Source organism: Peromyscus californicus, unplaced genomic scaffold (assembly GCF_007827085.1).
Source record: "Peromyscus californicus insignis strain IS unplaced genomic scaffold, ASM782708v3 Scaffold_4__1_contigs__length_199733344, whole genome shotgun sequence".
NCBI lineage: Eukaryota > Metazoa > Chordata > Mammalia > Rodentia > Cricetidae > Peromyscus > Peromyscus californicus.
This window is the reverse complement of record NW_026294562.1, coordinates 54009387-54034134: the sequence shown is the minus strand read 5'-3', so window position 1 is coordinate 54034134 and position 24748 is coordinate 54009387. Positions and strand designations below refer to the sequence as shown.

At 50.5% G+C, this 24748-nt stretch overlaps 1 protein-coding gene across 2 annotated transcripts; it reads right to left on the bottom strand.

Annotated features, from left to right (window-relative positions):
• Window positions 1-10427: 10427 nt before the first annotated feature.
• Rps6ka4 (ribosomal protein S6 kinase A4) lies at window positions 10428-23377 on the bottom strand. Of its 2 annotated transcripts, none has more exons than XM_052761331.1 (17): window positions 23180-23377; window positions 23020-23091; window positions 22120-22338; window positions 21911-22026; window positions 20755-20862; window positions 20457-20537; window positions 20280-20383; window positions 20026-20176; window positions 16575-16739; window positions 13419-13547; window positions 13135-13268; window positions 12953-13046; window positions 12482-12655; window positions 12201-12395; window positions 11824-11983; window positions 11518-11681; window positions 10428-11357 (listed from the first exon to the last, which is right to left on the bottom strand). In XM_052761331.1, exons 1-17 carry the CDS (start codon window positions 23232-23234, stop codon window positions 11157-11159), a joined length of 2322 nt encoding a protein of 773 aa, XP_052617291.1. In that variant the 5' UTR covers window positions 23235-23377; the 3' UTR covers window positions 10428-11156. The 2 variants fall into 2 exon arrangements, with proteins under 2 accessions (XP_052617291.1, XP_052617292.1); XM_052761332.1 differs by having other exon boundaries at window positions 23066-23091; window positions 23180-23274.
• Window positions 23378-24748: the final 1371 nt, after the last annotated feature.

The window sequence follows — 24748 nt, the reverse complement described above, 5'->3', positions numbered from 1 at the left end:
ATCAGGGTTACACAAACTTAGTTCCTAATTACCTGCTTCAGAGGCAGGCGGTGGTAGCACACACCTTTCAGCACTAATCTCAACACTCAGGAGGCAGAGGCAGGTGGATTGCTATGAGTTTAAGGCCAGGCCTGGTCTACAGAGTGAGTTTCAGGACGAGCTCCAGAACTACAGAAAAACCCTGTATTGAAAAACCAAAAAAATAAAAAATAAAAAAATTACCTGCTTCAGACTCAAACCCGAAAACATGTACTAGAAGCTAGATGAAGCTTATTTCTAGAATTAGTACTCTGTATGACTACTAATATCCTGGCAGAAAGTTACACGTAGATAGATAGATAGATAGATAGATAGATAGATAGATAGATAGGCAGGCAGACAGACAGATATAACAGTCTTATAGATTTTGAGATAATATATCTTAAGAAAAAATTTGCTGGGCGGTGGTGGCGCACACCTTTAATCTCAGCACTCGGGAAGCAGAGGCCGGCGGATCTCTGTGAGTTCGAGGCCAGCCTGAGCTACCAAGTGAGTGCCAGGAAAAGGCGCAAAGCTACACAGAGAAACCCTGTCTCGAAAAACCAAAAAAAAAATTTAAAGAGTCAAAACCAAAGGACTATAAGATTAGTGGCAATAGAATATTCCCTTAATTTTTATTTTCTTCTGTTTTATGCCAGGTGGCTCTTCTGACATGAGACAGAGATTTTGGATTTTCCTTTAACAAGCATGCTTGGGTTTAGAGAAGGAGAGAGCCGTGTTCCAACTCCAAAGCCAGCTTTAATTTTTAATTGAACTGAGACCACGAAAAGATCATTTGCCTTTTATGTTTGTAGAGAGCAGAAAAAACAAGCATTTGGGAAGATTTATAAAATTCTACCCTGTTGGAGGTGTGCTATACCATTAGGCCAATTTACTCTTTTTCTTGGGATATTTTATCTTGATAATTTGTCCTTCTTCAGACATCTCATTTGTCCAGTGGTCTCTGGATTCCTTAGTTGGATACTTTTCTATCCCTGGAAAGACAAAAATATAACCCTGCCCCACCCAACCCTAACTTTGGGGAGATCCTTTTTTTGCAGGTTATATTTTTGTTAAGGCAAAATGTTTTTTGGCAACAGAAAAAGTATTGTCTTTTAACTTTAAAAAATTTTTTTGAAATTTACCTTGAATTTGAATTTGAAATGTACCTTGGTATATGTGGATAAACATACCTATTTTCCCCTTTCTCTTTATATATACATAAATTCAAGGTTAATGTATATTTGCTTCTAGATCACAAGGGATCATCATTTTAAATTTTAGCCTGTCTTTTTAGTAACCTTTTGAATTTACTTAAAACACTTTAACTCTCTTCAGTGGGCTTTTAATACCAGACAACAAAAATATCCTTCTTATTTGAAAAGAAAACTCAAAAGCTGATATCCAAGATGATATGAGTCACATGACAATCTGCAATTTAACATTCTAATATGGAATTAAGACATGTGGTTTAAGAAAACCCATTTTTGGGGGTTGGGGATTTAGCTCAGTGGTAGAGCACTTGCCTAGCAAGTGCAAGGCCCTGGGTTCGGTCCTCAGCTCTGGAAAAAAAGAAAAGAAAAGAAAACCCATTTTTCCTTTCATGCCAGTAAGCCAATTGTGCTTTTGGTAAATTATCATTAAAAAATATTATTATGATGATATTTTTTCATACCTGAGCAAATGAAAGACATTTGTTATTCTTATAACTTAGTTTGTATTGAATGATCAAGCTGTTTGATGAACTACCACCTCTCCTTAATCAAGAGATCTCTCCTGTTCAAATCTAATCTTTATTAATTTTGAAGGAATCCATAGCATTTCATTTCCTGGGGAAACAAAGGCATGACTTCTCTCGCAGTGCAACACATTTCCTGACTTCCACTCTGAAGTTAAGACATTCTTAAGATACATGGGCTAGTGTAATTCAGCAGTCCCCCCCCCACAATCCAATGTTTCTCAGTTGCTGTTGTTATTTTGTTCATTAGCATTTAAAAACTTTAAAGTTAATAAAGCACTATATAATCTATCTCTGGAGGTTTTTGTTTGCTGTGGATTATGCTCGTTGTTAATAATAAAGCTGATTGGCCGATGGCAGGGCAGAAAGAGATTGGGCAAGGCAGCCGGACACAGGGAGAATGCTGAGAGAGAAGGGCAGAGTAAGAGAGCTGCTAGAAAATGCAGAGAAGCAAGATGAGAATGCCACACTGAGAAATAGTACCAAGCCACATGGCAAAGTATGATAGAAATATGGGTTAATATAAGTGTAAGAGTTAGCTAATAACAAGCCTGAGCTATCGGCTAAGCATTTATATTGTAATATTAAAAAAACTGTTTCATCTTCCCTTGCTAGTTTACATTCATTAGTCCAATGTTAGCCTTTGCCACACTTTCTGCATACTCCAGAAGGCTGGGACCTTCTTTTTGAATTAACTCTAGAAAAAAACATTGTTTCTAGGAATACCTTGACTACAATCCCTTTTGAAATGACCTTGCTTGCCACAGCCAAGACATTTGACAATTTGGCTTTTCTCAAAACCTTTGGAGATTACTTCTCCTACTAAAGTTGCATCCTAAGTATGAGATGCAACATCAGCCGTATTTCTAATCCATTAATCTATTGGTGCTGATCTTGCCTTTAGAGGCCTGATCATCTTTTTGTGTTCAGAATTAGCATTTTCAAAAACCAGCCAAAGATTCTATTACTATTTGTCTGATTTCTGGATCTGATACTATTCTATATGCAGCTGAGGTCAATCTTTGCAAAAAAAAAAAAAAAAATCGGTGAAGACTTCTTTGGGGCCTTGTATAATTTTAGTAAATGACTCAAATCTCTTTCCTGATTCTCCAACAGTGTCCCAAGCATTTAAGGCTGCTAAACAACACAGGGGAAAGGTGTGCTCATCAACTTCAAGCTGCCTTTGCAATTCAGCATGCAGGCCTTCACCTAGCAACTGGCCTTGGGAAATATCTGCCCCCAGCCCTGCTTCGTCGATCTACGGCGCTAGCTTCCCCTTTCCACCACGTTTGCCATCAGTGCTGCTTATACCAATTCTTCCCCGTCTCGGGGGATAATTCTGTTCCGAGCTGCCCATGAGTTTAATATGTGCTTCACACAGGGTGAATGCATGCCATATGAAACAACCTCTGAGAGGACCAAGCAGACGCCATAACAGGCTGCTCCGTCTTCTCTCTGAGATCAGGCCTCAGTTTCAGTTTCCTGAGACTGATCAAGCAGTTTCTGGGAGGTCCATGAACAAAAGACAATCACTGATGCCCCTGACAACAGGGACAGGGAGATAGGATGTACCAAGCCTAAATCACTGAGCCAGCCCCTACAGTCAGTACACGCTGGCCAGTGTACACGCTGGCCAGTCAGCCTCCACAGCAGCTCAAGGAGAAAGCCTGGGATTTATCCAGGCCTGCCTGAAAATTGATAACTGTAACCCCCAACTAACCCTAAGCAATTAAAAGTTACTAACATGACTGCCACTCTATCCGTCTTCCTGGCTCCTCTGGACTTTCTAAAGCTAATTCCGGTCAACTAGTTGCTGGCTCCACCCCCTGAAGCAAGGTTGTTTTTATTTAATTAACACAAATGCACACTTGGTGTTCACAGTGTGATTGAATAATATCCCACAACACTGGGCTAAGCAAGATGGCTGTTCTGTAACAGTTTCCTCCAAGACTGAAACATTCCATCCAGCCCAGAAGCTCCTTAAACAGGAAAGTAAGCAACTCACATAGCTTCAGGAAGTTCCTGAAACTGACCAGATTTGTTAGGACTCTCCTGCCAGAATAAGCTATAAAAGCTGAGAATCCCTCTCAAAAGAGCAGAGGCAAGCTGCAAAGAAGACCCTGAGACCAGATCAGCTGCCCTAAAGAAGCAGAAAACAGCCAAGTTGCCTAGAAGAGGTTTAGACCACTGAGGCACCTGAAAAGGACACTCTCCAACCTGCTAAGTAAGCTGCTGCACAGTGTGCTCCAGGTTCTCTGCTTTATGAGCTGTCACCCATGCTGGGGTGGGCTTTGGTTATGCAGCTGTCTGAGTCATTTCTGTTTCTGTAATTACTCACCCACATTCCTGTAAGTAACCACAATAAAACTCCTGAGGTGACCAAATTGGACTTTGGTGTTATTTGTACTTTAGTCTGCCATGGGTTCCCTATCTGGGTTGAGTAGACATGTGCATTTTGTCTCTCCAGGAAAAGTTTTGTCACACAACAGTGATGCACACCCTTAATCCCAGCACTCCAGAAGCAGAGGCAGGTGGATCTCTGTGAGCTCGAGGCCAGCCTGGTCTACATAACGAGTTCCAGTGCTGCCAGAGCTACACAGTGAGACTTGTCTCAAAAATAAAATAATAAGCTGGATGTGGTGGCGCACACCTTTATTCCCAGCATTCAGGAGGCAGAGGCAGGCAGATCTCTGGGAGTTTGAGGCCAGCCTGGGCTACAAAGAGATTTCCAGGAAGCCAAGGCACACAGAGAAACCCTGTCTCAAAACAATAATAATAATAAACAAGATCCACAGCCTCGGGGACTGGACCTGAGCCTGTCTCTTAATTTCCTGAACTCAGGGGTTTGTTTGTTTGTTTTTTCTTCCTTCTTGGGAGGAAGCACCTACTAGAATCACCTCTAGAACCTAACCTTACACCTGCAATGTGTCTATCCCCACTTCCATTGAGACTTTCAGAACCAAGTGAGCAGTGAAAACAGGAGCCAGGCTGGGCTTTGAGCATCTCTCCAGGACCAGGTACGTGCCCATCTACAGTGTTCAGGGCAGGCCCACAGCCCGGACACGTACTCTTGGCCCTGGGGCCATGCACCCATCCCTAAAGCTGACTCCCCCCAGCCCATCCAGCAGAGGAGGAAGTCACCTGTTGGGCCTCCTGCTTGGCTTATGGCCCCTACACACCCCATGCCACACTCCCAAGGTCCTAGCTGCATGCAACAGTATCTGCAGCACCACCCAGTGCAAAAGGGCAGCAGCGACTTTTGGCATCAGAGTCTCTGTTCTTGTCTTCTTTTTACTTTTTTGAGGGAGTAGAGAGGAGACAGTCTCACACAGCCTCGAGTGCACTATGTTCTAAGGATATGCCTTAAAACTCCTGGTCCCCCTGCCTCCACCTCGGAAGTGCTGGGATTGCAAGGTTGCACCACCACACCCAGTTTATTCAGGGCTGGGAATCAAATTCAGACAGTTCACACGCTGGACCAGCGCTCTGTGCAGCACTGCTCAGAACAGTGGGGAACTGAAGTGTCCTGGCAGCCAAAAATAGAAATAATCTAAATAAATGGTGGGAAGGGATGCCTGTGGCTCTACAAAGTAATTACAAAATATAACGAGGGATGGAAATGGTCAACACCAGCCTCTGAGTTTGAGACGTGCTATGAGAATCTAGCTACATATTGATGTTATTCCAATTAAAATTCATATCCATAAAGAAATCGGGTGGGGGGCTATGGCTGTGGCTCAGTTGGTAGAGCGCATGCCTAGTATGTACAAAGCCCTGTTTTCCATCCTTGGCACTGCACATACCTGTATGTGCAATACTTAAGAGGTGGAGGCAGGAGAATCAGGAATTCACAGTCATCCTTGGCTACATATGGAGTTAGAGGCCAACCTGGGCTACATAGGACCTTTCTTCAAAAGCAAAAGGAAATTGTGGCAGTGCCTGCTTCAAAATACTGAGAAAAATCTAAAAAAGAAACAAAGAAAAGTCGGGTCTAGTGGTACATTCCTTTAATCCTAGCACTCTGGAGGCAGAAGCAGATCTTTGTGAGTTCGAGGCATCTACATAGTCAATTCCAGGACAGCCAGGACTACACGGAGAGACCCTGTTTCAAAAACATCGAGAGAGAGAGAGAGAGAGAGAGAGAGAGAGAGAGAGAGAGTGTGTGTGTGTGTGTGTGTGTGTGTGTGTGTGTGTGTGTACGTCTGTGGAGAGTCAAGCCAAGTGACTCTTCACTTTCTTCTCATTTGTACTTTCTGATTTTTCCTTCAAGCAATATTCAATTAACATGAAGTTTTTCTATCTGGTTATTTGTTTGAGTAACCTGGAAGTACTCAAGAATTCATGTGCACAAACACTTGAGACCAGAGGACAACTTGAGTGAGCTGGTTCTCTCCCTCCAACACGTGGGTCCCAGGGATGGAACCCACGTTGTTGGGCCTAGCAACTGCCCTTGCCAACCAAACCATCTCACCAGCCCTGCAAACGTTTTTAGACTTATTTATTTTTATTTTTTAAGTGGATAGGTATTTTGCCTGCATGGATGTCTGTACACCGTGTGCATGCCTGGGGTTCACAGAGGCCAGAAGTGTGTGTCAGATCCCCTGGAACTACTGGAGTTACAGACCACTGTTAGCCATCATGTGGGAACTGAACTCAGGTCTTCTGGTGGAGCAGCCAGTGCTCTTAACCACTGAACCATCTCTCCCTCCCTCCTTCAGAGGTTTTTTTTGTTTGTTTGTTTTTTGGGGTTTTTTTTACTGCCATAGTCTATGCTAGTGAGTGTCTAATGAAATGACACTAACTTTCCTAGCTTTCCTTTGTTAGGGTTTTTTTTTTTTTTTTTTTTTTGGTTTTTTTGTTTTGTTTTGTTTTGTTTTTCGAGACAGGGTTTCTCTGTGCAACTTTTTACACCTTTCCTAGGACTCATTTGGTAGCCCAGGCTGGGCTCGAACTCACAGAGATCCTCCTGGCTCTGCCTCCCGAGTGCTGGGATTAAAGGCGTGCGCCACCACCGCCCGGCCTTTGTTTGTTAGTTTTTTTTTTTTTTTTTGGTTTTTCGAGACAGGGTTTCTCTGTGTAGCTTTGCGCCTTTCCTGGTACTCGATTTGGAGACCAGGCTGGCCTCGAACTCACAGAGATCCACCTGGCTCTGCCTCCCGAGTGCTGGGATTAAAGGCGTGCGCCACCACCGCCCGGCTGTTTGTTAGTTTTTAAAACCCAGGATCACCTTGAACTTGGTATTTACCCAAGGATGACCAAGGATAACCTTGAACTCCTAATTCTACTTGCCTTCACTTCTGAGTGTTGAATTACAGGTGTGTGTGCCACCACATCTGGTTTATGTAGTGCTGGGCATGGAACCTAGGTCTTCATATGTGCAATAAAGGCACTCCACCAACTACACCTCCAGCCACCATTCTCCTGTCTTTTTTTTTTTTTTTTTTTTTTTTCTTGAAACAGGATCTGTCCACATAGTCCTGACTGTCCTGGAACTCACTATGTAGACCAGGCTGGTCTGGAACTCAGAGAGATCTGTCTGCCTCTGCCTCCCTGCCTCTTGAGTGCTGGGATTAAAGGTGTGTGCCACCAATGCCCAGCTCCATTTTCCTATCTTAAGTGAGATTCCCACTTGCAGTGTTCAGGAAGAGTCTTGCCCACTAGAATTCAGTGAACACTCAGTGCCTGATTCCCTGCTGATTCCAAAGGAACTCTTTTTGATAGATGGGGAAGCCTGGGCTATTGGGTGCCTTGCTCATGTCACACAATCAATAACCAACAGCAGAGGAGCTGGAATTAGAGATAGATCATCTCCCAGGATCCTTGCCAGGGCCTGTCCCCCACCCTTCCAGAGCACCAGGATAGGACAAGCCTGGGCACTCCATACCACCTAGAGGTACACTCCCTGAGGACACCACCCACCCACATCAGCAGCACTGTCTTCAAGGCCTGCCTAGCTTCGCCCTGACATTGGCAACCCCAGGGACTCCACTCAGATTCCCAGACATCCAGATACCACTTCCACCAAGAGATAAACATAATGGGAAGGTCCACCTCACAGTCCCACAGCACGGCTTGGAAAGCATGGAGGAAGGCTGTCCCTCCCCGCTCAAAGAACCTATCACTTGATTATTTCAGTCGGTAGCCAGAGCTTGCATGAACAGCATAGCCATGCTAAATGGATAGAAGCCCTGACCTAGGGCACCATCAAGGGTGCTCAGACCACAGCTGCCCCAGAAATGAGTATCATTCCCCTTAGAGAAAGCTGCTCTCACCACTGACAGGTCATTGGAGAAGCCCACTAAGTCTCCTACTCTCTATCCAAAGAGCCTCGAAAGGGGAAGTCCATGATCCATAGCTAATCAGCTCTGCCATAAGCCAATCAGCAAATGGCATTCTTTATTAAAATGATGAGCTCAGGGTGGCCATGTGACTTACTAGCATCCAATAGAGTGCAGCTTCAGACTTCCTAAGAACCTACCACCTGGCTGGGTAGTGGTGATACACGCCTTTTATCCCAGCACTGGGGAAGCAAAGGCAGATCTCTATGAGTTCAAGGCCAGCCTGGTCTGCAGAGTGAGTTCCAGGACAGTCAAGGCTACATAGAAAAACTCTGTCCCTCCCCGCTCAAAGAACCTATCACTTGATTATTTCAGTCGGTAGCCAGAGCTTGCTGGGCCCCACCTTGCCTTAAAGAGGCCTCCAGGCCCAAATACCAACAGAGGCTGAATAAGAAAGGAACACTGGGAAATGTGGTGCAGAAGACTGCTTTTACCTAGATCCGGCCTGGCCAGAAGTTTCAAGAGACTAAAACAGGCTTGTATTTTGCTTAACTGAGCTAAAGTTATCTACTAGTCACAAACCTGTCCAGAGCTGCCCAGACACAGATAAGATAAGTTTGGCTTATGTCAAAAACTCAGGAGCGCCGGGCGGTGGTGGCGCACGCCTTTAATCCCAGCACTCGGGAGGCAGAGCCAGGCGGATCTCTGTGAGTTCGAGGCCAGCCTGGGCTACCAAGTGAGTTCCAGGAAAGGCACAAAGCTACCCAGAGAAACCCTGTCTCGAAAAACCAAAAAAAAAAAAAAACAAAAAAACTCAGGAGCAAGACTGGAAAGATAGCTCTGAGGTTAAGAGCACCAATTGTGGGCTGGAGAGATAGCTCAGCAGTTAAGAACACTGGCTCCTTTTCCAGAGGTCCTGAGTTCAATTCCCAGCAACCACAAGGTAGCTCACAACCATCTATAATGAGATCTGGTGCCCTCTTTGACCTGCAGGCATACATGCAGGCAGAACACTATATACACAATACATAAATAAATCTTTAAACAAACAAACAAACAAAAAAGCACCAATTGATCTTCCAAAGGACTTGATTCCCAGCACCCAAATGGTGGCTCACAACTAATAACTCTAGTTCCAGGGAATCTGGCCCCCTCTGCTGGCTTCAGATAGCACTGCATGCACGTGGTGCACAGACATACACGAAGGCAAAACACCCATACACATAAATAAAAATAAAGGAAAAAAAGAAATAAAAGCTTTTTTTTTAAGCCCAAGAGCTGGTTGAGTGTTTCCCTAGCATGCACAAGGCACCAGGTTGGATCGTGGTGGTGCACACACTCAGGAGGTGGAATCAGAAGCGGGGGTGGTGGGGTGGTGGGGGTGGTAAAAAGTTCCAGGTCCCAGTAACTATTCCCTCAACTACCTAGTGAGTTCCAGAACAGCCAGGGGCTACTGGATCTCAAAAGGCAAATGACAGGGGTGGAGGGTGGGAGTTGGGGAAAGGGTGGGAGGTTGGCTGAGTAAGTAACAATCCCAGGATCCACATAAATGTGGAATGGGCTTGGTGGCCCGGAAGGCTAAGTAGGGATCCACAAGCTAGCTGGCTGGCCAAACCAGCCCCATCTGCAATCCCTAGCTTCAGCTCAATGCGTAAGATGGAGGGTAATTGAGGAAGCCTCTCAACGTCAACCTTGGGTCTCTGCACAAACACACACAGGCACCTGAACACATGCACACCCACGTTAACGTAAACAGGCATACACACACAAACAAAGTGATGGGCCTGGGAGGTGAGTCAGGCAGTGAGGTGCATCCAGTACAGGGGGGGACATGAGTCGGGGTCCCCAGGACCCATATGAAAAACCAGGCATGGCATGGGAGCCTGCATCCCCAGCCTTACAGGGGGAAGAGACAGATGGTTTCCTGAAGCTGGTGGCTAACTTGCCTCATCCACCCAGCAGATCAACCTCAGGTTCAGTGAGAAACACAGTCTCAAAAAATAAAGATGGAGGCCGATCAAGGTGGTGCATGCCTTTAATGCCAGCATTCAGGAAACGGAGGCAGATGGATTTCTGTGAGTTTGAGGCCAACCTGGTCTATGTACTGAATTCCAGGACAGCCAAAGCTATGTAGAGACCCTGTCTTAAAAATTAATTAATTAATATTAATGATGGAGAGCAATGAAGGAAAGGTGGACCTACATGGACCTCAGGGCTCCACACACAAATATACATTTATGCATGCATACCTGCATGCACAGGTGCACACCACACACACAACGAAGCGACCAAGGATGAAGGCCACCTTCTTGACACCCTCTCAAAGGTCTTACCTGTCCCTCTACCCCCAGCTCCAGAAACCCCCACCATGAACACAAACCATAGATACCACATGCAGCACTGGATGGAGTTTTATTTTAAAGTCAAAGGCACAGCCTAGAGGGGCGGAGGCAGTGACAGTGGGTGCCCAGCCCAGCCCCCCAAGGCTCCACCCGCAGCCAGAGGCAGCTGTGCCCATGGGGAGTGGGTGAGTGACAAAGGGGCTCCCCTTGTAGGGGTGCCCCTACCTCTTTCCTTAGCCCCACTAAGGGAGAAGCCGGTGACGCAAAAGTGGTGCCTCTCAGAAATGCTCTAGAGGTCCCCCAGGGTCTCTCTCCCGTTCCCAACACAGGTCTTTGGTGGACATAATTGCACACGGTCCATAAAGTGACATCATATTGACGGGTATCCCCTCCCAGGGGCAAGGCCCCGGGGAGCACAGGAGCGGGGGTGCTCCTGATTCTTCCCCATGGTAACTGCGTGCTTAAGAATGGGAAAGGATGCCCTTCCTTAGTGGAGTAGGCCCTGAGAAAGGCCCTCTCTCTTGATGAGGCAGTGTGGGGGGTGGGGCAGGGTGGTAAACCCCACTCTGCTCACAACACTTGCTTCCCTGTGTCCCCAGCTCTTATCTGGTAAGACATTTTTTAAAAAATCTCTGCTTATAAAAATACTTCTGCTCTGTCTGGGACTGGGTGGGGAGCGGAGGGGAGGGCAATTCCTGGGGATCAGAGTGGGAGCGGCTGGCAGCACCAGGCTCCTAAGGGTCACAGCTCCTAAGGGGAAGGGGGTCACAGTGGCGGGAGCTAGGAGGGGGACAAGGGGCCGTTGGCTCGGCGGGGTGTCCCCTTGGTGGCAGAGGCTGTTAGGCGACCCGAGGAGGCAGGCACCGGGGAGCCGCGGCGGGAGGCAGCTGCGCTCCGGAGCTTCTGCTTGCGCCTCTTGGCTAGAGGCGCATTCTCCACACTTTTCAGAAAGAAGCCTTCCCGCTTGCCTCGGTTGAATGCCTGGGAAAGAGGAGGATGAGTGTCCCCAACCTGGCCTGATTTGGGTTTGCTGATCCTCGCCTTGGAGTCTTGGAGCGCATCCCATAGTGCCCAGATCTACAGGCCCCAGGCCTCCAGCCTCCGGAGGTCAGGCCCCTTTACCCGGCGGTCTGCCCCTTACCATGAAAGTGGCGTTGAGCCCGGAGCGCACAGCTGGTCCAGAGGACTCCAGCACATCCGGCGTCCGAAGCGGTGGAGAAGAGCGCGCGCTGCCGTCCTGAAGCCAGGAGCTGCTTCGCAGCCCCTCCAGCTTCAGCCGCTTGGCTGGGTCCACTGTCAGTAGCCCTGGTGGCGAGGCAGGGACATGCTGGAAAGGGAGACTTACTCTGCTCCCGCACCTGTCCCTCAACCAGGATGTCTGACCGAGGACTCGCTTGCCTCACACAAACACCCGCCTCAGCCATGCCCAAGTCCTCCAGTTCCGCACCTCGGACCAGCTCCTTGGCTTCCTCCGACACACCCTGCCAGGCTTCCCCGTCCAGTGAAAAGCGCCCTTCGCGGATCTTGCACATGATCTCAGCTGCCTGGCTCTGCCCGCCCTGGCCAGAGGACCCTTGGAAGGGAACTTGCCCCGACAGCATCATGTACTGGGGGAGATGAAGGAGTGAGAGGGGTCCAGGATGCAAGACTGAAGCTGCATCCTCAACCCACCCACAGCACCACGGCCCTCTGCACTGCATGGTCCCAAGAGTGATGGGCTCTCAATCCCAGTATCACAGAGACCCTGCTTTGCATCCTAGCCTCAAAGACACTGCTACCCCCACTAACACACTTGGTAACCCCAGGTTCCTCCGAGAACCTTACCAAAATGACACCCAGGCTCCAAAGATCACAGGACTCATCATAGCCCTGCTGTGCCAGCAGCTCGGGGGCTGCATACTGCAGCGTGAAGCAAGGTGTCTGCATGGGTCCCGCTGGGCTCTGCGGCCGCAGTCGCGCGAACCCGAAGTCGATGATCTTTACAGGGGCACCGGGCGTGTCATCTGCGTATAAGATGTTCTACAGGAGGGAGGCGGGCGACAGTCAGTGGCAGCCCGGCGCAGGTGCCAGGCAGTCCTGCCCCACCGCCCGGGCCCGGCGCCCACCTCTGGCTTGAGGTCTCGGTGCACCACGCCCGCCTCCTCGTGCATAAAGCTCACAGCCGACACCAGGCTGCGCAGAATCTGACTGGCCTCCGACTCGCTGAAGAGCCGCTTCTTTCGGATCCGCTCCAGCAGCTCCCCTCCTCGCAGCAACTCCAGGACCAGGTAAGTGTGCAACTGCAGAAGGCACGGAGGGTCACCTCCACCACCTGCCTCGGTATCTTGGGAGCCCTCAAATTCCACTCCTGGACACACACACCCCCATTAACTGCTTCCCGGGACCTCTTTATCCAGTTTTAATGCCCATCCCCTAAGCTCCGCCTCCTGAGCATCCTCCTCACTTTCTGTTCCTCCTCCAGACTCAGCAGCGTCCCACAGTCCTCAGGTCCGACGCTTCTCAGACCCCACTCCTAGGGTCTCCTTCTTCTCTCCCGTCCCCCACTCCACAGTTCGCCCCTAACAAGAGTCAGTCACCTGGTCATGAAACACCTCATGCAAATTCACCACGTTGGGGTGTGACTGGCACAGGCGAAGGGCAGCCACCTCGCGCTGTGTGTTCTCCTCCAGCCTAGGGACAAAGCAGGAGGAGTCACAGTGGCCTCCTGGGCCCTTATCCCCAGGCCTCTCTGTGGGCCCTGTCCAAAGCCGGCTCCCACCTGCGACTGAGGATCTTAACAGCGAATTCCTGGCCGCTCTGGCGTTGGCGACATCGCCGACACACGGAGAAGCTGCCCTGACCCAGTGCAGGCTCCCGAAGGTCCAACTCATACTGCTGGAAGAAGGGCGAGTCCTGGAGGCAATGGGGGGACAGTCAGATTCTCACCCTGGAGCTGGGTGGCCATGTCATAGCCTACACCCAAGTCATACCACCAGCAACCGGCAGAACCAGGCCAGAGTCCCCCAACCAAACCAATACTGTCGCCATCCCAGGCTAGCCCACCTGCATCATGGCACTCCTGGCCACTGCTGCCCTGCCAGGCCTGTGTCCCGCACCAGGTGCCTCCAGGACATCTGTCATCACCGCATTGTTGTGGTCAAAGAGGATGGAGGGTGCCACAAAGGAGTACCCCTGCAAGGACAAATGTCAGGGGCAGACGCCCATGGGGGCTGCTGTACAAGTTAGTGTGAGGGGTGCAGGTGCGGGTGGGGGCTCGTCTGGGGGACTGAATTCATCAGAGGGAAGACCTCCACAAAGGGGCAGTCAGGAGTATTCTTACACGCGGGTGCACACAGCCTGTGTGGACGCACTTCATTCCACCTGTTTTATCATCACTTGGGGCCATGTCTATCCTCCTGGTGGGTGACACGCCCGTATTTCTGACCACAGTGACAATCCTCTACCCGCATAGTACCTAGCACAGACTAGTAGCCCAGGATTGTGCAGAAGGGCTGCATCTGTTGTCATACACGCTTAACTTAATCCCGCAATATCTGCTACAGGGAAACAACTCTTTTCCTTTCCAAACCAGACTTCAGCCTCCTCTGTCAGGCGGGCTGCCAAGGAAAGGCAAAGAGAGCAGAAGGTTGACCTCTGCCTTTTCTGATATAGACCTGAGTCCTGGCAGTTTCAAAGTTGTGTTGTTGTTATTGTTTTGCTTATGCTTTGTGTTGTTGTTGTTGCTGTTGTTTTGAGTTTGTTCATTTGTTTTGAAACACGGTCTTATATGGTAGACCAGGCTAGCCTGAACTCACAGATATCTCACCTGGCTCTGCCTCCTGAGTCCTGAGATTAAAAGGCCTGTGCCACCATGTCCAGTCTTTGCTTTGTTTAAAGACTGGGCCATGTTATGTAGCCTTGGTTGGCTTGATACTCACTATGTAGCCCAGGCTATCCTCAAATTCACAACAGTCCTTCTACCTCAGTCTCCCAATGCTGGGGGTTACAAGTGCACATTACCACGTGACATCATTGGTTTCTTGAAAACAGACTCCAAGTAGATGGTATTTTCTCTTATTAAGGTCATTGGTACATTCCCAGTGCCCAGATCACATTGTAGGTACTCAACACAGAGTCTTACTATGCTAACATCAAACTCTCAATCCTCCTGCCTCAGTCCTCTGAGTGCTGGGATGGCCAGTGTAATACCATCATAACTGGCTGGATCCATCATCCTCACTATTGTTCTGCTTTTATACAGTATGTTTGAACTATGTTCTAAGGTTGAACTTGAGCCCTAGGCCCGGGGGACACAGGAATGAATCCCAATCCTTAGGGATTTCCAGATCAGTCACATCAAATTGCTCAGCAGTAGGTGCTGGGCTCAAGTGCACAGGAAAGGGAGCCAGGTGGTTTGGCCAGTGGGGAGCTAGCCAGGTGACTGCTCTGGGGCAAGCAAGACAGCAGAGGTGTGGCCTGGTGCCTCCGGAAATGGCAGTGCACTGTCTGGGGCATCAGGTCGGACAATGGTAAGCACCGAGGAAACAGCTCACACAGGACCACACCATCCCAGGCCCTGGATGCAGAGCTAAGGCAAGTCTAGTCATTCAGCCCTAAATCTCTAAACAAATGTCCATGCCAGGGCCATGCCTAGCTGTGGTATAAGCATAGCCTCTCTCCCCTGAGGGCTCACTTAGCAATTTTGAAAATTATTAATAATTTTTTGAGACTAAGTTTCATGTATCCCAGGCTGGCCTCATACTCCATATGTAGCAAAGGATGACCTTGAACTCCTGATCCTCTTGCCTCTACTTCCTGAGTGCTGGGATCACAGGTGGCAGCACCAACGCAGCTCATACAGTGCCAGGACCAAACCCAAGCTTCACGTATGCAAAGCAAGCTCTCTGCCAACCGGGCTGCAACCTCAGCCCTTCATAAATCTTCTTGTTTTTGTTTTTCAAGACAGGCTTTCTCTGTGTAGCCTTGGCTATCCTCCAAGGCTGGCCTCCAACTCACAGAGATCCGCCTGCCTCTGTCTCCGAAGTGCTGGGATTAAAGGGATGCGCCACCACCGCCTGGCAAAAGCAGTATTTTTTAATTTATCGATTCTATATGTTGTAGGTGTTTTGCCTGCATGAATGTCTGTGCACCACATGTGGACAATGTCTTCAGAGGCCTAAGAGGATGTCAGATCCCCTGGAACTAGAGTTGTAGATGGTTGTGGGTGCTGGGAATTGAACTCCTATCATCTGGAAGAACAGCCAGTGCTCTTACACACTGAGCAATCTCTCTAGACCTCTAAATTTCTCTGAAGCAGTGGTTCTCAACTTGTGGGGTCATGAGCCCTTTGGTGTGGAACGACCCATTCACAGGGGTCACCTAAGACCATCAGGAATATCAGCTATTTACATTATGATTCATAACAGTGGCAAAATTACAGTAACAACAAAAGTAATTTTATCGTTGGGGGTCATCACAATATGAGGAACTATGTTAAAGGGTCGAGGCATTAGGAAGGTTGAGAACCACTGCCCTAAAGCAATTTCTTATATAACAAGGAGATGGTGGGATGGGGAGGAAATGAAAAGCCAGGCCTGGAGGTGCAGGCCTGTATTTCAGGAGACTGAGCAGTTCAAGTTCCTGAGACAGGAAGTTCAAGGCTGGCGCGGGCAACTCATCAATGCCGTGTCTCAAAATAAAAAGCAAAAAGGGGCTCGAGGCATGGCTCGGTGGCAGAGCACTCCTTAGCACAAGTGAGGCCTTATGTTTAATCCCATGGATATGCAGGGGGAGCAGGGGCTGGAGAGCTGGCTCAGCAGCTGAGAGCACTGGCTGCTCTTCCAGAGGACCTGGGATTGATTCCCAGCACCCACATGGCAGCTCATAACTGTCTGTAATCCAGTCCCAAGGAATCTGACACCCTCTTCTGGCCTCCTTAGGCACCAGGCACGCTCATGGTGTATAAACATCAAACAGACAATATATATATATACACACACATAAAATAAATAAGTAAAAATGTTAAGGAGGTGAGCAGATGTGACACAGCTGTGGTGGCTTCTGTGACTGACAACCTCAGGCAACCTCTAGGAAGTAGAAAGGTCCGTGGAGATGTATCCTCAGCATGACCCAGGGACTCGCAGGGACTTTGCCAGCAGAACTGAAGCAGGCAGTAGTGTCCTGCATCTCCTCCATCGGGTCTGGTGGGTTCCCACTCACCTGAAAGATCCTAGAATCCCCAGGTGGAGGGCTGCCGGCAGGAGAGTAGACAGGCTCCAGCCGAGTGAATTCCTCCGCAAAATTACCCACATCCAGCTCTGAGCGAATCTGGGGCCGGAATGGGGCTGGGATCTTCCTGGCAGCCAAAGCAGCCCAATCCAGACCCTAGGGAGGAACGGTTGGGGTGAGAGGTGAGAACAGGCCAAGTCACTCTGGTTCCTCTGTTGTATGGAATAGGACCTTTCAAGCTGTGCCTAGCCTTGAGTGACTGACCTGAGTTACTCCATCTTGAGTCTAACTGCCGAGAAAGAATGACTTTACATCTTGTTAATACAGGTAAACAACTACCATCTGCCAGCACAGCCAGAGGCACAAGCTGATAAATATTTGTATCTGATAAATCAGGACACCTGAAAATATACGAATCCATGAGCCAGGGTGTAGCTCGGGTGGTCGAGTACTTCCCTAGATGTGCACAAAGCCCTTGGTCTAATCCTCAGAATGCATAGACTGGACACACCTGTAATCTTAGGACTGGGAAGATGGAGGCAGGAGGATCAGAAATACAAGCTCATTCCCAGTTACGTAGGGAGTTTGAGACCCTGGTGGGATATCAGAGAAATCAGTCCCATGAACATATCACATTTAAAGGAAGTCTCTCACCTGGAACTAGGAAAAGAAGGATCCCAAGACCAAACGTGGCTGGCCTGCTGACTAGTCACTGGTTCACAGGCAAGAGTCTCATCCAGGAAAACTGTCACAGCAGAGAACTCCTGCCTCTGACCCAGGCTCCCACACAGCTACTCCTTCAGTGACATTCAGCCTACTTCAGACTCGGCCCAGAGACAGCCTGTTGCCGGGCCCTGCATCTGCTCTGTGCCTTCAGGACAACCTCAGCAGTCAGCCTCTTTAACCCTTTCTTAGCCATTCTGCAACCTGCATATTGTATATTGTGTGGCATGTGGACCAGTGATTGGAGAGTTGATATGCATAAAGACGGGAATAAAGGGAGGTGAGATGGCTTCACAGATAAAGGCACTTGCCACCAAGTGAGCTCACTCCATGGGACACACAGAGTGGAAGGAGAAACCAACAAGTTGTCCTCTGGCCTCACATGCATGTCCTGGCTTTTGGTTTATTGAGACAGGGACTCTCGACATAGCCCTAGCTGTCCTGGAACTCACTGTGTAGACCAGGCTGTCCTGGAACTCACTGTGTAGACCAGGCTGGACTTTACTCACAATTACACTGAGTGCAAAAATAAGTTTGTTTGGTTTTTTTTTGTTTGTGTTTTTGTTTTTGTTTTGTTTTTTGGCTTTTCGAGACAGGGTTTCTCTATGTAGCTTTGCGCCTTTCCTGGAACTCACTCTGTAGACCAGGCTGGCCTCGAACTCACAGAGATCCACCTGGCTCTGCCTCCCGAGTGCTGGGATTAAAGGCATGCGCCACCACTACCCAGCATGCAAAAATAAGTTTTAAAAAAAGATTAGAGGCAGAGGCAGGCGGATCTCTGTGAGTTCGAGGCCAGCCTGGGCTACCAAGTGAGTTCCAGGAAAGGCGCAAAGCTACACAGAGAAACCCTGTCTCGAAAAACCAAAAAAAAAAGATTAGAATAAAAGAACCTGTGGATGCCAGGTGGTGCACCCCTTTAATGCCAGCACTCGGGAAGCAGAGGCAGGCAGATCTCTGAGTTCAAGGCCAGGACTACACAGAGAAACCCTGTGTAACAACACAAAACCTCTGAGTGCCCACAGCCAGTTATGAAGTGAAACTGGATAGATTACCTGACAGACATCAACCACTCAAACTGATGCAGCTTGTGGACTTATTGTTACTCAATTAATTCTGACATTGTGGAGAGATGCAAAGGAGCCCGTGTGTTTCTGACATAACATACAATAAGAGGTCAGAGGACAGAACGTGGAGACCCCACTTTCCTCTGTCTACCCTCACTGGACCACTCTCCAAGAGCAAAGGCCCCAACCCTGAAGTAGGCAGCCTCCCCGCCCCACCCCCTCCCCTCCCCCCTTACAGAGCTTCCACTCCACACTGTCAGTTCCTGAACTTGTAATGCAGTGACATCAAAACACAAACAAGCTGGGCCTGGAGGGATGGCTCAGTGGGTAAGAGCCCTGGCTGCTGCTCTAGGGGATCCGGGTTCAACTCCCAGCATCCACACAGCAGCTCACAATGATCTGTAACTCCAGTCTGATGTCGTTTTCTGCCCTCCACAGACACTGCACATACATGGTGTAGACAAATAAAAATAGACAAATATTCCTGAATGAAGAAACACTGTTCTTTGGATTTTTCACGTCTGGGAGTGAGCACCTGCCCTTTTACATATGTTTACACTAATGTAATAGAGCTAACTAATTTCTACCCAACACCCATTTTCCCTGTCTTTTTTTAGCACCATAATCCTAACATAACCAGGATGTGCCATCTTACAAACACTTCCTTGTAGCTGGCTGTACCCAATCGTTTGCAAGCAGATGTTGTCAAGAAGCACCTGGGAGGGAAGGTAGGAGCAGCTGGCAGATGCCCTCCCTGCCCGTCCTTCCTCCTCCTGCTTCTTGCCTGGGAAGCAGCCTAGACAGCAAGAGCTTCAGCAGCCCTTCGGAGCCACAAAGCAACCCTGGGAATGGATGCCACAAGCTAAGAATGGAGGGGAAAAAAAAAAAGCAAAGCTTGTGTTCTCAAAGACAATCCACTCTGGACTTCTTTCATGTGAGAAGAAGCTTTTCCCCACCACACACCCACCCACTGTATGTGCATGTGTGTGTGTGTGTGTGTGTGTGTGTGTGTGTGTGTGTGTGTATACACGTACATGCATGTGTCCAAAGAGCTTTCCAAAGAAAGGGCAGAAGGAAAGGAACACCCCTTCCAAGTGTCATGCCTCAAAGACCTTGGGGCTTCAGCAGAATGGCAGGTGAGTATTCTCCCAGCACCCAGTCTGGGCTTGGGGGTATCCCAGAAATTCTCTGAAGGAAGTGGACCCTGTTCATCTGCATCTTGGGCTCTACTCTTGCCCACACCTCTGCCTAGGGCCATGTTGGCCTGGGAGAGGAAGACTCTGATCTTCGAGCAACCCAGGAGGCACTCAGCTGAGATCCCAGTATGGAGGCGAGTGCCTGGCCACAGGAAACACCCACAAAGGGATGTTCTTGTTGCCATATCAGACAGATGCCAAATCTGATGCCTACATGTAAACAGAAGAAGGCAAGAGCTAGGAAAACCCATGCAGTGAGGTCTGATGTGAAGGCTCCATTCCAGTTCCTGCATTCTCAGGGAGCTGCCCGGAGAGAGTGGCCTGAGGACAGTGAGGTCTCCACATTCCTCCCTTTGACCCCTTATTGTGCGTAACATCAGAAAAACATGGACACATTTATGCTACCCCTGCTGCAGCCCAGCATGGATATGAGAGGATGACATAGGTTAAAAGCCTCACCTGAAAAAAGGGGTGATTCTTGACTTCCTGCGCGCCCTGGGGACCCGCGCCCAACCTCTTCTTAGGGTCCTTGCACAGCAGCCGCTGTAGCAGGTCCTGTGCCACAGGCCCAATCCGGAGGGGGAAGGGAGGGGAGCACTTCAAGATCCGTCTGGGAGGATGGGTGGGGGTGTCAGGGGCAGCAAGCCCCCTCCCGACCCAGCCCAGGCAGGCCGTAGAGCCCTCAGCTGCCCTCCATGACCCGTACAACTTACCGGGACACCTCGGCCTGAGTGTTCCTCTCTCCCTCCAACGTGAAGGGCGAGGCCCCTGTCAGCAGCTCGAAGAGCAGGATACCCAGGCTCCACCAGTCCACAGCCTATGGGGCAGGGCCAGAGTGAAGGCCTTGTGTGTTCAGCCTCACCCCTGCCACCTTCACCCGGATAACCCACCTTGCCATGTCCAGCCTTGCTTCGGATGATTTCGGGGGCCATGTACTCGATTGTGCCACAGAAGGAGAAGGTCCGCTCTTTCTGGGAAGCCGAAAGGACCCATTTGGATACCTTAACCCCTCCCATGCCCCAAAGGCCCTAAAGGCTTAGAGCAGAACTTGCTCAGCGTTAGATGATCCTGGGGAAACAGTGGGAACCTTTGTAGCCATCCACTCTCAGCCCCCAGGGTGCTGATCTGGAGGGAGCAGGACAAAGGCCTGGCTGGGAGCACCGTGGACCACGCTCACCATCCACTCACCTCCTCTGTCAGAAACTCCTTGCTTAGCCCAAAGTCTGTGAGGACGATGTGACCTTCCGAGTCAAGCAAGACATTCTCTAGCTTCAGGTCACGGTAGACGATGCCCAGCTGGCAGAAGAAAAGGAACACTGAGTGTTGCCCTAATAGACACCCGACACCGCCATAGCCCTGTGGGTCCTCACTTGGGATACAGAGGCATCTTGAAGATCTTTAGCCTGCAGGGTGATCTCCAGGGCAGGACCAAGCCCAGGCAGAGCTGGCCATTAGAAAAGCCACTGGACCCAGGCATGTACAGTCACACCTGTCATCCTAGGACACAGGAGGCTACGGCAGGAGGCCAGCCTGGCTAGTCAGCGATTACCAGGAGAGTTGGGCTACCGAGTGAGACCCTGTCTAAAACAAAACAAAACCAACCAAAAAAGGAAGAAGAAGAAAGGGCAGCGGCGGCGGGGTGTGAGCTGTTAGTGGAGTGCTTGCCCAGCATGAGGCCCTGGGTTGGATCCCCAGAACCACACAAAACTGGGCATTGTGAGACAGAGGCCGCAGCATCAGAAGTTCCAGGTCATTCCTGACAACGTAGGGAGTTCAAGGCCAGCTTGGGCTACATGAGATGCTGGGATCTTACACAAGATGGCTCAGCAGATAAAGTACTTGCCGGGAAAGGCTGACAACCTGAATTTGATCCCCAGAACCCATGTAAAGGTGGAAGGAGAGAGCTGATGTTACAGAATCTGACCCACATACATGCTGTGACTATATATATGTACCTACACATGTCGCACATACACACAATAAAAAAACAAATAAGAAAGGAATAGAAAGGAACCACTGAAGTTATAAAGCAAAAAGGCCCTGTGGCCAAGGTCTCCAAGAGGACTGATGTGAACAAAAAGCCCCATTTCAAAAGCTTTGGGGACTGAGGTCTGAGGTCACCACTTGAGGAAGTCCGGTGAAGGTAAATCTGAGTTCCTGTTAGAGGAAAGCCCCTTCCAAAAGGTTCTGGGGCAGGAGACCCTACCAGGTAGTGTTGTTTCAAGCCCGGAGGCCAAGGCAAGCAATTCTTTCAAGGTCCCCACCCAGGTTCCTCAAACAGGAAGCCCCTCATCAGGCTCAGGGCAGTACCCAAAGAGCAACCAGAAGCCAGGCCCTCTCTTACCTTGTGCAGGTGTTCCAGGGCCAGCACAATCTCACCCCCGTACACTCGCACCTCAGCCTCCTTGAAGTACTGTCGCTGGTAGAGGTGAGTGAACATCTCGCCACCGTTCACATAGTCTAGGGGTGCAGGAGAGATTGAGATGTTCCCCTATAAGGTAGCCTAACCTAACTTCCGTCCCCCTCCAAAGCCAGGGTGTGACAGGCCCTCACCCAGGATGAGGTGCAGCTTGGCATCCGTCTGGAAGGCGTAGTGCAGTGTAACCAGGAAGGGTGCCTGGCGCACCAGCTCCAGCACTGAGCGCTCGGTGCGGGTATGCTCCTGCGTCTTGGCGCGCTGCACCAACGCCGCCTTGCGTAGCACCTTCATGGCATAGAGCTTGCCCGCATCGTGCCCACCCTCCTTCCGCACCAGGAACACCTTCCCGTAGGCTGTGGGAGCAGCAAGCAAGCGGATGGAAGGTGGGCTGTAAATGTGAGGGCGGTGCAGACTGGTGGGAAGAGGGGTGCAGGGGTGCAAAAGGCTGACAGAGCCTTCTAAGGAAAAGGTGAGCACCTGCCGGGAGGGTGCTCAGCTAAGCCTGAGAAGCTAAGTGCAGTGCAGTGCAAGCTAGCCTGGGGAGCTTGCAACTCCAGAAGGCCTGCGGGGCGGGGAGGGGGCGGGGCACGTGCAAACCTGGGACGATCAGAGAGCTGAGAAAGGATGAAAACGCTGGCACCGGAGGCAGAGGCGCGCTCCCAGACAGCGGAGGGATGTGCAAACCCGGACTTGGGGGTTTGCAAAATACAAGAGTGGGGCTCGCAAGGGGACAAGGGAAGAAGCTATGCAAAGCTCTTGGGAGAGAGTCAAACCCCCAAAGAGACTAGGAAATCGCGACAGGGGGGCATGCACGCACAGGACTTTGCAGAGAGGAGTGATGTCAACCTGGACGCCCTGCAAGTGGGCATGGAACCCTGGTACGGTAGGGCGGGGCGGGAAAGGGGAGCTGTGCCGGGAAAGGGTGGGGGGACCTCCCCAGCAGCCAGGCCCAGGCCCAGGCCCAGGCGGGCGAGCGGGCAGAAGGCCCAAAGCACCATGCCAGGGGCACTGGCCCAGTGAACGCGGTTCCTCACCTCCCGTGCCCAGCACCTTGAGCAGCGCGAAGTTCTCCACGCTCACCTTCTCCTCATGCCCAGTCAGGTTGGCTGCGGGCACAGGGGGGGCGAATGAGCCCAGCGGGTCGCTGACTCTTGCCACCCGTCTGGGACAGCCGCCTCAGGATCCCGCACCCACCTTCGGTGATCTGCAGCTCCACGGCGCAGCCCTCGTCCTCATCCTCGTCTCCCATGGCGGGCGGGTCGCTGGGGCCCGCGCGGCTGGGGCTCCGGGCGGCGCCGGTTACATGGCGGCTCCGGCCGGGGCGGGTGCTTCCTGGTGCCGCCTCCAGGGCCGAGCGGGCGCCGGCACCGCCTCCCGGCTCCCCGCCCCGCGGCCTGAGTCAGGCGGCTGGAACGTGACGGAGCGGGGCTGCGGGTGGGCGACTGGAGGGGGTGGTAGGGTCTCCCCAACCCCGGGACCCGTGAGAGCCGTGCAGGGCCTTTGGATGGCACCTGGCCTCTGCTGGGGTATGCAAGCCTCCAAGCCAGGTAGGTGTCTGCCCAGTGGGATATGGAGGACACCAGAGGTTGTCCCAGGATTCAGGGAGGGCTGCCCACCCAAGCACATAGAGCCCTCCTTCCCACGTGGCAGCCATGCCTCTTCTGCTCCTCTTAGCCACTTGACACACATCATAGCCCACCTCCTTCTTTAGGACCGCGCTTTTAACCTCAGCAAATACAGCGAAGATCCCTGGACACAGAAGTCCTGGGCTCTTGATGCTCAGCAGGCTGTGGGGGCGGGGGTGGGGGGGGTGGGGGGGGGGAGGTTCTGAGAGTATGCTTCAAAACCAGGAAGTCACTTTTCATGACTAAAGTTGCTTTTGTCCCAAAGGAGACCATCTGAGTTGGATGCCTGGTTCCCACATGGTAGAAGGAGAGAACTGACTTCCACAAGTTGTCCTTAGATCTATATGCCTGCACCCACATACAATACAAACACAGGACGTAATATAAAATAAATGTAATTTCAAAAAAATTAAAGAGGGAGCTGCAGGACTGATTGCTCAAGGACCCTGCTCCACCTTTCCCAGGGAGCCCCACCCTCCCTCGGCAGCCTCAGGTGCCCTGACTCACATCCTGCCACCCAGCCTAATTGATCCCTGCATTAGTTTGCTTCTCTGTTGCTGAGATAAGACACTCCGACCAAAAGAGACTTGGGGAAGGGAGAGTTATTTGGTTTACAGGTTACAGTCCACACGCAGAACTCAAGGCTGGAATCTGGAGACAGGAACTGAAGCAGAGATCGTGGAGGAACAGTTTCCTGGCTTGCTGCCCATCCCTCCATCAGCTGGCTTTATTGTACAACCCAAGCCCTCCTACCTAGGGATGTACCACCCACAGCGGATGGGGCCTGCCTACACCAATTACCAACCAAGAGAATGCCTCCATAGACATGTCCACAGGCCCATCTGATGGCAGCAAGTCCTCAGCCGTGAGGTTCCCTCTTCCTAGGTGTCCAGTTTGACAAGTGAGAGATGACATTCCACCCCTTGTCAACTTTGACACACAAGCACACCTCCCTTAAAGCATAACCTTTCCTTTCTTGTTCATTTCCAAAAGCTCATGTTAATATCACAATATAAAGGACAGTCCAGTTGAAGAATGGTGGCACACACCTTTAATCCCAACACTCAAGAGGCAGAGGCAGGCGGATCTCTAAGTTCCAGGCCAGCCTGGTCTACAGAGCAGGACAGAGAAACCCTGT

Excerpts from the sequence above, each read along its gene's own strand:
- Rps6ka4 (XM_052761331.1), bottom strand. The coding sequence starts at position 23,234 with ATGGGAGACGAGGATGAGGACGAGGGCTGCGCCGTGGAGCTGCAGATC. Across the intron at positions 23,092-23,179 it reads GGAGCTGCAGATCACCGAAG|CCAACCTGACTGGGCATGAG; the intron begins GTGGGTGCGGGA and ends CTGTGCCCGCAG. Across the intron at positions 12,656-12,952 it reads ATGAGGTGTTTCATGACCAG|TTGCACACTTACCTGGTCCT; the intron begins GTGACTGACTCT and ends TGCCTTCTGCAG.